Source organism: Humulus lupulus, chromosome 7, assembly GCF_963169125.1.
Source record: "Humulus lupulus chromosome 7, drHumLupu1.1, whole genome shotgun sequence".
In the NCBI taxonomy this organism is placed as follows: domain Eukaryota; kingdom Viridiplantae; phylum Streptophyta; class Magnoliopsida; order Rosales; family Cannabaceae; genus Humulus; species Humulus lupulus.
This window is the reverse complement of record NC_084799.1, coordinates 115289834-115304248: the sequence shown is the minus strand read 5'-3', so window position 1 is coordinate 115304248 and position 14415 is coordinate 115289834. Positions and strand designations below refer to the sequence as shown.

The 14415-nt window shown below is 38.8% G+C and overlaps 1 protein-coding gene across 1 annotated transcript; it reads right to left on the bottom strand.

Annotated features, from left to right (window-relative positions):
• Window positions 1–360: 360 nt before the first annotated feature.
• LOC133788560 (zinc finger CCCH domain-containing protein 24) lies at window positions 361–6810 on the bottom strand. Its single transcript, XM_062226082.1, has 14 exons — window positions 6186–6810; window positions 5763–5855; window positions 5325–5654; window positions 5099–5171; window positions 4737–4869; window positions 4494–4647; window positions 4303–4386; window positions 3830–3952; window positions 2663–2836; window positions 2447–2581; window positions 2004–2099; window positions 1399–1770; window positions 896–939; window positions 361–797 (listed from the first exon to the last, which is right to left on the bottom strand). Exons 1-14 carry the CDS (start codon window positions 6750–6752, stop codon window positions 551–553), a joined length of 2625 nt encoding a protein of 874 aa, XP_062082066.1. The 5' UTR covers window positions 6753–6810; the 3' UTR covers window positions 361–550.
• Between the last annotated feature and the right edge of the window lie 7605 nt (window positions 6811–14415).

Genomic DNA, 14415 nt, shown 5'->3' with positions numbered 1-14415 from the left:
AAACACGCCATGTAGTAGAATAAGACAGAAAACGACTACACAAAGACATCTTAGTCAATGCCATACTCAGCAGAGAACTTGTCGAATTCACAATCACTATCTAGGCCTGGCCGACATTCAAACCTATGTTAGGGTGCCTACTGCCTAACTCACCCACAGTAGACTTCGCTCATGGCTGCACATGACATGGGCATTGAACTTCAAATTCACGTCATCATAACCAAAATTCACAACAATCCATCTCTTTTTAGGCCTAAAAAAGTTAATAAATAAAATGCTCAGCCTAAACACAATCCAGTGTTGGCGTGGAATGCATTCAAATTTAATTAACATTTTGCAAGTATTAATGAGGACCAAAACTGACAACAGTCCATACGAATTTATATATAAAACATTTTAAAGGCCTGTATGAGTGGTACTCTGGTAAAGCATAAATAAATACAACAATCAATACAAAATTGGCAGATGAACCTATGAATAAACTGAAGCAGTTCGTGACAAAAGCTTAGTAAACAGGCAATTGTTAGCAAAACCTATTGGAACGATAGGACTATCTCTCTAGTAGCATCACCATTTCGCAGTGAACAGTGTGCGGGAAAAGATCAACAGCCATGGATTTTACAGGTCGGAAGGGCTCGGAATTGGGCATCGACTTGGCCCTGTGTCGGGCTAGACCAGCAGCACTCATGTTTCTCCATCCTCTGTTGTTCTTATTTCCTTTCTCGATTTTCTCAGCAGATGGTGTGCAGAGCTCAATAGCATTAGCCACTAAGCTCTCAGGGTTGCAGGAAATGTAACTACACCAAAATGAAGAACAAATTTAGATTCCACAAATTAAAAAAAAATAACCATAAATATCCCCAAGAAAAGAAAAACAACAGTAATTGGTACTGACACAAGTCTTCGTAAAAGTGGATTGGTTCTTATAACTTTGATCACCTGCATTATCAAATAGAATAATCAGTCCAATAGTATTTGCTTTGTGGGACAACCAGTGAGATCTAAAATTATAAGATTTACAGGATACAAAAAGGAAAACATAATAATGACAAACCACATATAAAACACGATGAGAACATAAATAGGCAAACATATTGGTCAGAACTATAAATATCAGGGTCAAGCAATAGGTGGTGGAGAATCAGAAACCAGTGATTTCCCAATGCGTGGAACTCCCCAAGACCGACGGCAGAAAATCCAAAATGACATCATTCTAGAAAATATTACCCTTTTTCCCTATTTGGCTCAATAGTCATGTTTACCAAACCATAAATTAAGAGATATGGATGAGAAAATAAGTTATCACATTACAAACAAGCAACCCGATTATAATAACAATCATCTCATGGATTTTGAAGATTTCAAAACCATCATGTGTGGTAACTTAGTGTTACTTACAGTGGGATGAAGCCCACCACGAGGAGGATCAACAATGGCGACAACATTTTTGAAACGCTGCACCAGAGGATTCCCATTTTCAGAAGGGCAATTGCTTTGAAGTTGGCTATCTGGTTCCTGAGGGCCTCTATCTAAACATTCAGATGCAATAATAACATTCTGCAGCTCTTGGCTAGAGCTCTCTCCAGGCTCTTGTATGTTGTCTGATGAGTGACATGAGCTCCTTTCAGGATCCTCTGCATTGTCCACCAAGATATCTTTTTCTTCAGTTATTGAACTTACTTCAACATCCCCTTCAGATATTTGAAACTCATCTTGTAGCTGAGTGGCACTCATGTACTCCTTCAACAATGACCCCATAACATCTTCTGCCTATGTCATTAAGAATGGAGAACATACAAATAAATGATCAAATGTAAAAAACACCTAAGTAACAACAAATATTAATTGTTCATTTATTGATTTCCAATAAGAATTGTTTATTTTTTTAAGTGGGCCATTTACTAATCAACCAAAAGAAAATAGAATTAAGTTCACCTAACATACTTTTCAATTTCATGCGCTATAATAGAAAGAATAAAGTGAAAGAGAACCCAAAATCTCACCTTCGCACAAACAAATCTACAATTTTTTATGCCATTGATTTCAGCATTTCTGTGAGCATCAGAAACTGCAGAAGCATTCATTTCAACACCCACAACCTGACACCAGTGTAGAGCCAAAACAAGTTCATCATTATACAAACACTATAGAAACAAAATATTTGAGTTTATATTTATTTTCAAGAGACAGGCTTTTATTTTATCAGAGTATGGTCTAAATGAGAGTTTTTTGTTAATTAAATGAATATGATTTGACAAATTCTAAACAAATCCTAATTATCGAAGATGAAAGATATTTTCTTCTTCCCAGTTCAGTTCAAAAGGAACAGCCCTTATTGTACTCTGATTATATTCTGTTTTGACTGCTAATTAACTCTGGCATACTTTCCTATATTGAAAATAATTGAAACAAAGATCATGGGAATCAGGATGGTGGTGAGTATTACCATACCCACACGATGTGCTAAGGTCAGCCCAATTGTTCCAGTTCCACAGCAGATATCAAATAGCAAAGTATCAGGACCCAAACCTGCCCAATCCCCAGCAAGCGAGTAAAGCTTTTCAGCAGCAAGGGAATTAACCTACAATAAAATTGGAACTGAGTATTTTACAAGGTAAGCCTTTTCTGCTGAGCAATGAAAAACCCATCGTCAGCTTATTACCTGAAAGAAAGCTGTAGGTGAGATACAGAATTTAAGATTGCTTATATAATCATGAATTCTTGGCTCTACAAGATTTTTGTCTGCTTCCATTTCAGGAACATCTGGCTCTTTAACCAATGGGAGTTGCCGTAGTGGTGCATCAGCTGGTGCAACATTTGATATTCCTTGATGATCCTGCAAAAAATAAAAATCCATCAAATTTTGAAGGAATAATATTATTTTAGACGAGACCATATCATGCCATGCTAAAGTAAAAGAAACCAAGTAAACAGATGCAAACAAGTTATAGCGAAAATTTCTCTTTGTGCCATTGCATTCTGATCGCAAAATGCAGATTTCAGACTAAATCTAGTTAACCTCAAAACCCTCACAAGATATAGCACAAAATTTCTGTACAGAAATAGACATTCAAATTCTTTTTTTTTTGCCATTGCATTCTGATCGCAAAATGTAGATTTCAGACTAGATCTAGTTACCGCAAAACCATCGCTTAACTATGAAACTCAAATATTTTAATGCTACTTTTGGGGCTTTCCAATTTTTCATTCCCGTGCAGTAATGGTTCAATACGCTCATTATTAGTTTCATGCCAGATGCTCAAGAACTACAATCTGAAAACCCCAACGGTCTTAATTGAGAGAAGAAAAAAAAACCACAAAGCACCTATACGATATGCATTGCTGCAATATTGCTGATCCTCCTCTGCTCTGCACTCCTATGCACAAACTCATGCCCCCCAGACCCACCCACCTTCATTTCATCAGTTAGAAAAGGGTGTTCTTGCCAACAGCCATTTTGTCCAAAAAATATTAATCTAATGATCAGTTTCTGACACACCATAAACTCCCAAGAGTCCCAACATGCATATAATTTTATAAGAGATTCTTAAGGAACCTACAATTTCCACTTTCTGGTCCTCCAAATACAAGAAAATAATACGGAACAAGTACTATTTTGTAGACAAAATGAAAGCATTTGGCATCAATTTCATGTGTCAAAGCAGATAGAGCTTCATATTAAATGATTAGTGAATTTCACAATTAAAAACCTTGCCTTTGTGCAGCACTTGATGCAGATACAAAATCTTGACTTATAAAAGGCTAGTAACCGTAAGTAAACGCCTCATATAATTTTCGAAAAATTTCTATAATGAAAATGAATTAGTACCTGAACAACTAAAGCTGTAAGAGGCAAAGAAGGAGAATTTGCTGCAGCTCCTGCGGAAAATGCTCGAGCAAGTTTCTCAAATTGACTAGCTACCAATGTATCATCAAAGCTCATGGTGGAAACCTATGTGATCAAAAGGAGTAAAAGGGAGACCATAATACCCAAAATAAAATATTAAACATATACAGTATATATACACAAATAGAATCAGCTACAACATGATTAAGGTAAGCTAACTATAGACTTGGCTAAAATTTTCCAGCTCAAACTGTATACGAATTACCACATACTGCTTTAGCCTGGTCAGCAAGTAACAACTACATCAAAAGAAGCTAATTATAGTTCTCTCAGTTCATAGCAGGCTTCTGATATAGACTGGGCATGCTATAGTTATAGATACATGTTAAAACAAGAACAAAAGAAAGGGAGCCTCATATTGAAATTCAACTTATTATCCAAGTTCTGAAACTAACCTGAACCATAAGTAAGACCTCGGCAATGTTGGCCTCCGGGTTTTCAGAATCAGCAGTTGTTTCTGGTCTCCTTCCTTCTCGAACCTTGAAAGAAATACAACAAAGAAAGTTAAAGAAAAATAATAATAACTTATCAGCAAATGGGCCTTCGGCATTGTGCTTTCATGCTCTTTGGATTTGAAAGTATCTACCGTTAATTGACGCCAAAAGCCAGTATTCTTAAATCGGTTCCAAACAGGTAAGTCTGAATGCTGAAGAAACTCCTGAAAGATTGAAGCATATTTGCAAGCGATTGTAGAAACATTAGGGCAGTTTATAGGTTCTTCAACTGCCGTCACACCCTCCCTGGAAAAAGCTTCATTATTCCACTAAATTCTCGAATGGATTATAAAGGACGAAAACAAAATCCTCATAATCATATAAATTTAGGTTACCTGAAATTTCCAAGCATAAAGCCCACTGTTATTTTTCCCTGAAGAGAATATCCAACAGAAAACTCGCACTTGTTACGGTATCCATTTACAAGTGGAGATGGTAGTATACCTTCTAAATTGCATGGAAGACCACCTACAGAATTAACATTTAAGGAAAAAAAAAGGGGGGGGTTGAGTACCGAAATTTGCAGTCTGCTTTGAAGTAAAACAACAGAAAATGGCGCAGAGCAGAGTGGAAATAACCAATCAAGAAAACTTGATAAACTCTAAGGACGTGCATTATATGTCTCAGAATGTCATGATAAACTTATAAAATTAAAGGATGTTTTTTCTTGAGTCTTTAGCAAAAATGTGACATCCACCTATTTCCCTAGACTTGAGAATCCATTCTGGAAGTGAAACACCATTAGGACAAGCTTTACGTGCATTTCTAGTCTGAAAATAAAAAAAAAAATGCAACATTTACAAGGTGGTAATTTAAATACAAAAATAAACACAACAAACCAAAAAATCAAATAAAAACACACTGCAGCATGAGAGAAAAAATAGCAAGGTGAACATAAATCAATAAGAAGAATATATACTAACAAGTTTTTTGAGAATCTGCATATTAGACATCTTTTTTAGCTCCAACTGATCACTGTAGGTCATATGGGCAAGGGGAGTCACTACATCTCTAACACTTCTTCCGGTAGACACCAAACCGTTAGGTGTTGAATTGTCTTCATTACCATCAACACTCTGAACCCCATTTAAGGTAACAGAGATATCCCCATCATCGCCAGATATTGCAGGTTTGCCAGTTTCCTGGCCGTTTTGCGGGAAAGCAGTTGTTGGTTTAATATTCTTCTCAAATGATCGAGGAATGACATCTGCAACCTTTATACTTTTGTTCCCAATGGACTTCCCTTCCAATTGCTGCTCCATAGAACAGTCAAAACATAAAAAATTAAAAAGATTGACCAATAATCCTTAGCTCTTTTACAGAGCAATCATCATGATATTCCATTAATGAAGCAAGCATACCTCCATAGCAGTTTTTAACTGTTCCACACTTTCGAAACTCACAAAACCTACAGTCATGCCTTTCTTCTTCTTTGAAGATTTAAAAGGAATTCCCTGAAAAAAAAAAGAAACTTTAAACTCAGAATGCCACATTTCTAGCCCAGGCCTAGCTCAATGTCTCAGCAGAAAACGTTGTACACTAAACTAAAATAAGAACACAAAGAAGCCCCTTTAGCCTCTACCAAAGTGGAAGTGGAATCCAGGTTATTATATAAATAAATAATTGAGGCAAGTGTTCGCTTCTAAAAAACTCAGCTATAGTTCGAGAAAAGCCAAAGGCAATCATATTCAAAGTAAAGAAATTTAGTAAAATTCTCAAACATAGCATTTTATCAGAAAATGGAGCTCCAACAAATGAAATGAAAATAAGAGAAACCCACTTGCCTGCTCACCAAGAAAGCTCTTAAGAGTCTCGGTCCTCCAATTTCTGGGTAAATGAACTAAGCATTTGCTAAGCCCAGGGTCCAATCCATCACCAACGCCATCGCCATCCTCATCCCCATCGCCGCCCACAGTCTCCGTCATCATTACCTCATTCGAAATCGAGGCCACGGGTTTCTCTTCGTCCTCAGATTTCTTCTGTACCTTCTTCGCATGCTCCGAGGTGGGGTCCCACGTACTGTCCGGACGCTGGCGCAGCTCCTCCTCGCCGTGAGCGTAGCGGCACGTACTGCCGTGGCTGCAAGAGCCCGACTGGCGGCGGAAGAAGGAGCAGAGGCTGGTCTTCCAGAGGGGACTGGCCAAAGGGTTAGGACCAGGGTCCTGCTCCTGGTCCTCCTCCCTCTTGCGCTTCTCGCCGGGAGGGATCTCATCGGTTAATGCAGCGTCAGACGGTTGGGCTTGAGGTTGGTGGTGGTCCTTGATTGAATCATGTACGTCCGTTGAGACAGAGTGAGTAAGGGAGGTTAGGGTTTCAGTTGGAGGATGTTCGTTGGTGGAAGATGCCGCCATAGCCAAGGGTCTTCAAAGTGTACTGTTCTCAGTTTTGCTGTGTTGTGAGTGACTATTACGACGACATTGCTCATTTGAGAGGTTACCAATGGGCAAAACCCAAGCCCAACCCAGCATCGTGGCCCATTTACATTTTTACGTCGTCATAATTTTAGCAACTCTTGTAACTATGAATGTGGAAATTGTGCATTGTACTTTTTTTTATATGCTAACTAAAACTTAAGCGAAGTTTTTGTAATAATTAAAAAAAATATATTTTTGTATCTCTTTTGAGATTGTATAATAGATATTTTTTTTTATTTTATTCGTACAACATACTTTTTACATAGATACATAAGGATATCTTGACTATAGTTTTTTTAATGATGGTGTTAATTGTTTAGCAAATCTCTTGTAAGTTTTCAAAAAATTATGAATAATAAGAGTTACTTAGTCGATTACTCATTTGGATCATTTATTTTTTTTAAATTACTTTTAAACCCCGTATTTTGTTAAAATGTTAAAAATAGAAATATTAATTATATGAACACTATATATTGGCCGATTACCCATTTTGACACTTTATTTTTAAAAATTAATCTTTGGACTATGTATTTATTCAAAACGTTACAAATTCTTTATGAAAAACAAATTATATAAATTTATATTTTCAGTAAGGGTTCACACTATTTTGAACCTTGTATTTTAGTCGATAACCCGTTTGGATCCTTTATTTTTAAAAATTAACTTGCGAACCTGATGTTTTGTCAAAAGATTAAAAATAAGAATAAATAGATAGATTATTTAAACCACGTCTATTTTTGTCAATTACCCGTTTAGACGTTGTTGACCTATGAAATTGGTCAACGGTCGTATGTATAGTATACGACACATTTTGAACGAAATGAATATAATATATGACATAGTACAAATATCATAAACAAACACATAGATTTTATAGTGGTTCAGTCTTATTCTGATGAACAGTAAAATCCTAATCCACTTAGTCTTTGGTATTGAATCACTCGATAGAAAATTACACGGATGAACTGAAGTATTCACTCAAAACTAATTTGCCCAGAGTTTCTCCTCATAAAATATATCTCTCAAAATCGTTCCAAAAAGATCCCCCTAAATGAAGCTCTGGGTCCTTTATTTATAGTATCCAAGGGTTGTTACATGATCAACAAGACTAGGGATCGTGGTTTGGTACACGATCATTGTGAGTAGAGATACATGTGCACCTCCCCATGATTATGAGATCGTGGGTCTTCTCGTTGTTTCTCTGGATCGTGGTTGACAATGTACGATTGAAATCTTCGGGAAAACGCTAAGTCTTGGTTGGTCTATGAGACTTAGGTGCTAGGCCCGATGACCCTTTAGAGCTTAGGTGCTAGGCCTAATGACCCTCTAGGTGCTAGGCCTGATGACCTTTTGGGTGCTAGGCCTCTTGACCCTCTAGGTGCTAGGCCTGCTAATCTTCTAGGTGGTAGGCCTATTGATTTCAGCTTGAACAAGCGTGAACTTTATCCAGCGAAGTGTATTTGGGAGTTTAGGCCGACCACCCTATGAAGAATAGGGTGGGTCGACCACCTATGTGGCTCTTGAGCATGTCAGGCCGACCACCCCTAGGGGGCTAGGGCCAGGCCGACTACCCTTAGGGGGTTTAGGCCTGGTCGACTTCCTTATAGGTCCTGGACCTATCATTTTTTGCTCATCGGTCTTTTTTCAATACTTTGTTGTTTTTCCATGACTTGGGATACCACGTGCCGCTTTCTCATTCGTCACGTCATCTCTTGAATTTTGAGGGATAATATTTTTCCCCCAAGTTTATCGTATTGTGTTCAACATTACGGTAAACTTGATATGGGCTGAGAAACATATCGTAGCAATATTCTATCAGCAAAGTCCCTCGGGACATTACGTAGTACTTTTACTAGCGATCGATAATTTGCTCAGCACGTATTTTTCAAGGATAATTGTAATTCCTACATTTTTCAAGGAAAATTAGTTTCCAAAAAATCTAGAATATTTTTCAAGGAATTTAGAAGTCCTAAAAATATAATATATTTTTCAAGTATTTTTTAAGTCCTAAAAATATAATATATTTTTCAAGGATATTAATTCCTAAAAATACAAAATATTTTTCAAGGAATCTAAAATTCTAAAAATATAAGATATTTTTCAAGGAATTTGAATTTTTAACAATACCAGATATTTTTCAAGGAATTTGAATTCCTAAATATATAGTTAGCCTTGGAGGCTATAAGTAGAGACTCACTCATCACATTCTCAGACCCATGCGCCTATACTGTAGGGTATTCTGAGCGTGATTATCCAATTCTTCATCAACTCTATATATCTTCACTTGGGTAAGTATTTTCTCCTCATCTTCACATCATTTAATTTAAATGTGCTTAGATTTAATAGAAATACTTTGAATCTTTGATAAATCTGTTTCAATCTCTTGCTTTGCCCTGCTTTGATTCAAAACAACTGACTTGTCTGAACCAAAAACTTGTTTTTAATAAAAAATTGGCTTGATCTCTGCCTCTTTCTGCGTAATGTTTTAGGGTTTAGAGGTCAGTAGGCCAACCACCTTCAGATTCACTAGCCTAGGCGATTTCCAGGCTTGTAAAACCATAACCTAGGCCAACCACTCTTGAGATTCACTAGCCTGGGCAATTTTTAGGCTTGTAAAACCCTAGGTCAACCACCCTTAAGTTTCCTTGGCCTGGGTGATTTACAAGCTTATAAAAATTAGGGTTGGGCGATTTTCAGGGTTTCACATCTAGGCATAGGCGACTTCCAGGGTTTCAGATCCAGGCATAGGCAATTTCCTGGGTTTCAGATCCAGGCATAGGCAATTTCCAGGGTTTCAGATCCAAGCATAGGCAATTTCCAGGTTTGTAAATTCCATCATGGGCTGACCACCTCTAGGGTTTCCCTTGCCTTGTGCGATTTCCAGGCCTACACATTCCATCATAGGTCGAGCACCCCTAGGGCTCCTTTAGCCTGGGCGATTTCCTGGCTTTGGAAGTTCATCATGCGCCGACTACCCCTAGGGCTTCCATCATGGGCCGACCACCCCTAGGGCTTCCCTAGCCTGGGCGATTTCCAAGCTTACAGACCCTTGGGTGATTTCTAGGGTTACAAAATCCATCTCTAGACTACAGTCCCGTGTCTTGGGCGATTTCCAGGGTTCCCAAGCCTGGGTGGTCGGCCCAAACCTTAGCATAGGCCGACCACCATACTCCCTGGGCGATTTCCAGGGATCCAAGATCTAGGGTGGTCAGCCCAACCATAGGTCGACCACCCAGGACCCTAAAATTTTTTTTTCTTCGATTTCTTCAGTTTTGCTCTGTATTAATGGATATGCCCCCAGCTATTGACTTAATTATGTTGATGTACTAACTTTACTCTTTATTTTTCCTTTGTTGCAGATGTCCAGCTCATCTTCGTCAGATAAGTCTGTAAGCGAGCGTACTCCACATGAGTTCTTGGAAAGGGTGAAAAGGATTTTCCCTCGCTTTGCTTTATATTTATTCAGTGAGGGAGATTTCTTGAAAAGTGTTGACTGCGTTTTTAGCCAACGACGTGAGAACGTCAATAACGACAAGCCTTCAAGAGAAATAAAAACGACAACAGACGGTATAAACAAGAAAAGTAAATAACACAGGAGATTTTTATAGTGGTTCAGCCCCGATTGTCGGTAATAGCCTAAGCCACTTAGAGTTGTGATTTATAGATCCGTACTCAAGATCAGATGGACTGAGCCAACTGAGTTTCTTCAGTACAGATTGCAAAAATACAAGAATTCTCTCTTTATTTCAGCACTTTCTCTCTCTAGAATAGACAGACCTAATTTTCTCTCTCTAGAAAGAAGAAGCAGAAGGAAGCCCCTCTCTCATCCCCTAAGCTCTCTATTTATAGGCCTGGGATCCTCAACTGATATCCCCTTATGATAGGGATATTTTATTATATTTATTACATTTAAACATTCAAAATTCGAAATGTAACAAGCCCCCAATTTGTGGGAAGAATGAGAGATTCCCGCGTATGTTGTTGAAGCTGTCTCTGGGAATCTTGACTTAGTCTCCTCTAGCTAGTTGATCCACCTCCTATTGACCACCCATGCAAGTGTTGGTCGGACGTGCATGGTGGTAGGACATGTTTTCGTGGGTTGAACGTGCATGGTGGTAGGACATGCACTTCTCTCCTCTAACATGGCACTCTCCTCTAGCATGCCATGTTCCTCCTTGAACCAATCTCCTTGGCTTATCCTCGGACCAAGGTGGTCCGAGGCAACCTCCTTGGCACCTCACCTTGGACAACATTGAGGCAACCTCCTTGGCACCTCACCTTGGACAACATTGAGGCAACCTCCTCCATAACATCTCACCTTGGACAACATCAAGGCATTCTCCTTTAGCATCTTCCAAACATGTCTGATCGAACATTGTATAGGCTCTCCTTATCAAAATCTAAGTCTCCTTCCTCTTGCATGAGACTCCTCCTCCTTAGCTACTTACCTTGGACACGTTCGAGCCAACACTTAGGAAACTTTGGGAGGCTTGCCTCCTACACACCCTTGGGGTCTCTTAGGACCACATCCTCCTTGGGGTCTCCTAGGACCACATCCTCCTTGGGGTCTCCTAGGACCACTCGCCTTAGCTCTCCTAGAATGCATTCTCCTTAGCCTCCTAGGATGCATTCTCCAATTTTTGGGTATAACAAAAAGGTATAGCCCAATGGCGAGAGTAAAACAGACAACTCGACAACCCTCCGAAGATAATCCTCATATTGCCAAGCACATCACTCAGGGCTCTTCACCTGGCTCTTCTCAGCATAGTACTCCCCGAGGCTCTTAGGGCACATCTGAGTGAAGTCATTCTTCTCAGCGGAGTTTGTTCGGTCAGCGAGACTCCTTGTAACGCCCTTTGCACCAGGATACCAGTCAAGTTCCCCATCACTCTTCTTCTCAACGAGAACATACCGAGGGATCTCATCGCCAGGCTACTCACCCTCAGGGGCGTTTTATTCACAAGTTCCAGCCTAAGGTAGCTCGGGAAGTTGTTGAGGCTGTCTTTCAGATGATACTCCTCACCCTAGTTAGTCTTCTATTCTTTGTCTTTCCTTTTGTGCCATTGGTGGGGCACCTTGTAATTGACAATTTTTACATATGTCCTTTTATGCCTTTATGCTTTTTTGTTATGAGTACTTAGTGTATTGGTTGAAAATTTGTATTTCCAATGCTTACTAAGTATATCGACTCACAACCCTCATTGGTTCAGGTATCAACACATGTATTTCGTGCGCCATACTAACCTTACTCCTTTACATTTTTCATGCTAACAACCATGGTAATGTGAGTAGTACGATACTTCACCAAGTGCCATGAACAAAATGGACAGGTCGACCACCCTATAAGGTTGATGGACTGGCCGACCATCCTATAAGGGACATGGCTAGGAGTCTCCTTACCAATGCCTTTTTTGTTTTTGTTTTTTGCACTTTCGAAACATATGTTGAAAATATGTCCTAGAAAAACTTGAGCTTGCTTAGTACTTAGGGTCACGTCCTCATTGCTTGTGTATAACTCGATCGGTATGTACTATATGTGGGAAAAATATAACGTAATTAGATATAATACTTGAATAAACGCAATATGATAAAACAATATTTATATCTACTAAATTAAAGATACATAAGTTTTATAATTATAAATAACACAATATAAATAACTATAATATAAATAACAATTATAATTAATCTAGACAATAATTATAATGAACAATAATAACAACAAAATAAAAATTGAGGTCTGTGTAGCACACAGTTTCCTTAAACACAGATTCGCCGCCTCCAAGAGGTTTCGACGTCTGTCTCCCAGGATACAACAGAGAACGACAAGTAACTCAATTACTTTGCCGAACCAAATATGCTCGAACTTTATCACACTAAGAATATAAAACTTTTAACTAAAACCATAAAACAAATATAATTAATATAATTATATACCTTAATCTAAATGTTAAGGAATTTTTTTATATCTCTAAACTACTCAGCCACAATTCCCTTATATAGGCTAAGTAAGATGAGACAAACCTCTTATAAACGATGTGGGACAAAAATCCCATTTGTTTTTCAATTCAACACAACATTCTAACACTATATGCCCCCCAAGTGATCATGGGTTTAAAATTCTTGGTCACTTGCTACATGACCATGCCTTGCTTCGAGCGTTTAGACACATAGTACTATCCTTTTCACCCAATGATGGAAGCAGCAAATGCTTGTCCCTCATTGGTAGTCGGGTGATGATTTCATACTCAGTAGTAATGATACCTATGCACAAATGTAGATTGTGTAGCAAGTGTCGATCACGATTCACGTAATCTCTCGTGTACTCATTATAATGATTGTAGACAGAAGTGTCTAATTTGGACCAATCGGGTCTTGATGGGCTAATTGAGCATGTAACGAGTCTTAGATCAAATTATCAATCGGTCCCTTGAGGACCAGATTCGATTATGATTCGATGATGGCGACTGGTCTTCGGAATAGTCTCTTTTGTTGATCGTATGGGTCGATAGGTTCCTCAAGAACCAGGATCGAACGTGATCAAATAATGGTGACTAGTCCTCAGACTAGTCTCTTTTGTTGATTGTATGGGTCGATAGGTTCCTCAAGAACCATGATCGAACATGATCAAATAATAGCGACTGGTCCTCGGACCAGTCCCTTTTGTTGATCGTGTGGGTCAATAGGTTCCTCAAGAACCAGGATCGAACATGATCAAATAATTTGGCGACAAGGTCCTAGGACCTGTCTCTCTTTTGGATTGTATGGGTTGATAGGTCCCTCAAGGACCATATTCGAACATGATCCAATAATTTGACGACAAGGTCCTAGAACCAGTCTCTTGTTTGGATCTTATGGGTCGACAGGTCCCTCAAGGACCAGGATCGAACATCATCCATATTGGCGACAGGTCCTCGGACTAGTCTGTTGTTTGGATCTTATGGGTCGATAGGTCCCTCAAGGACCAGAATTGAACATGATCCGATGGGGTTGATAGGTCTAAAGTGACCAATCCCTCGTTGAAAGAAATATAAAGAATTAAGCGAAGCTTAAGAAATTAAATTCATTCATTCATCACAAGCATAATGGCTGTTACATAGATAATTCGAAAATAATACATTTGCAAATTAAAACTTGTGTCGCCGCTGAACAACTTCATTGGTAATACCGGCGGAGGTGTTTGCCATTCCAGCATTTTTTGATTAGTTCTCCATTCATTCGAGCTATCTTGTAAGTCCTTGGTGGGATCACCTCCTCCACAAGGTATGATCCTTCCCAATTAGGTCCTAGTACCCCTGCTGTAGTGTCAGTGTTTAGGAACACCCTCCTGAGTACTAAGTCTCCAACTTTGAATTTTTGATCTTTCACTCTGGAGTTGAAGTATCTAGCCACTTTTTTGTTGGTGTGATGCTACTCTAAGACTTTCCTTTTCTCGTCTTTCTTCGATTAAATTGAGCGACTCTTCTATTAGTTGATGGTTCCTCCCTTGATTGTATGTCTCTCGTCTATGCGATGGGTGATTGAGTTCAATTGGCAACATGGCTTCATACCTAAATGCCAACGAGAATGGTGTATGGCCTGTTGCCATTCGAGCCGTTGT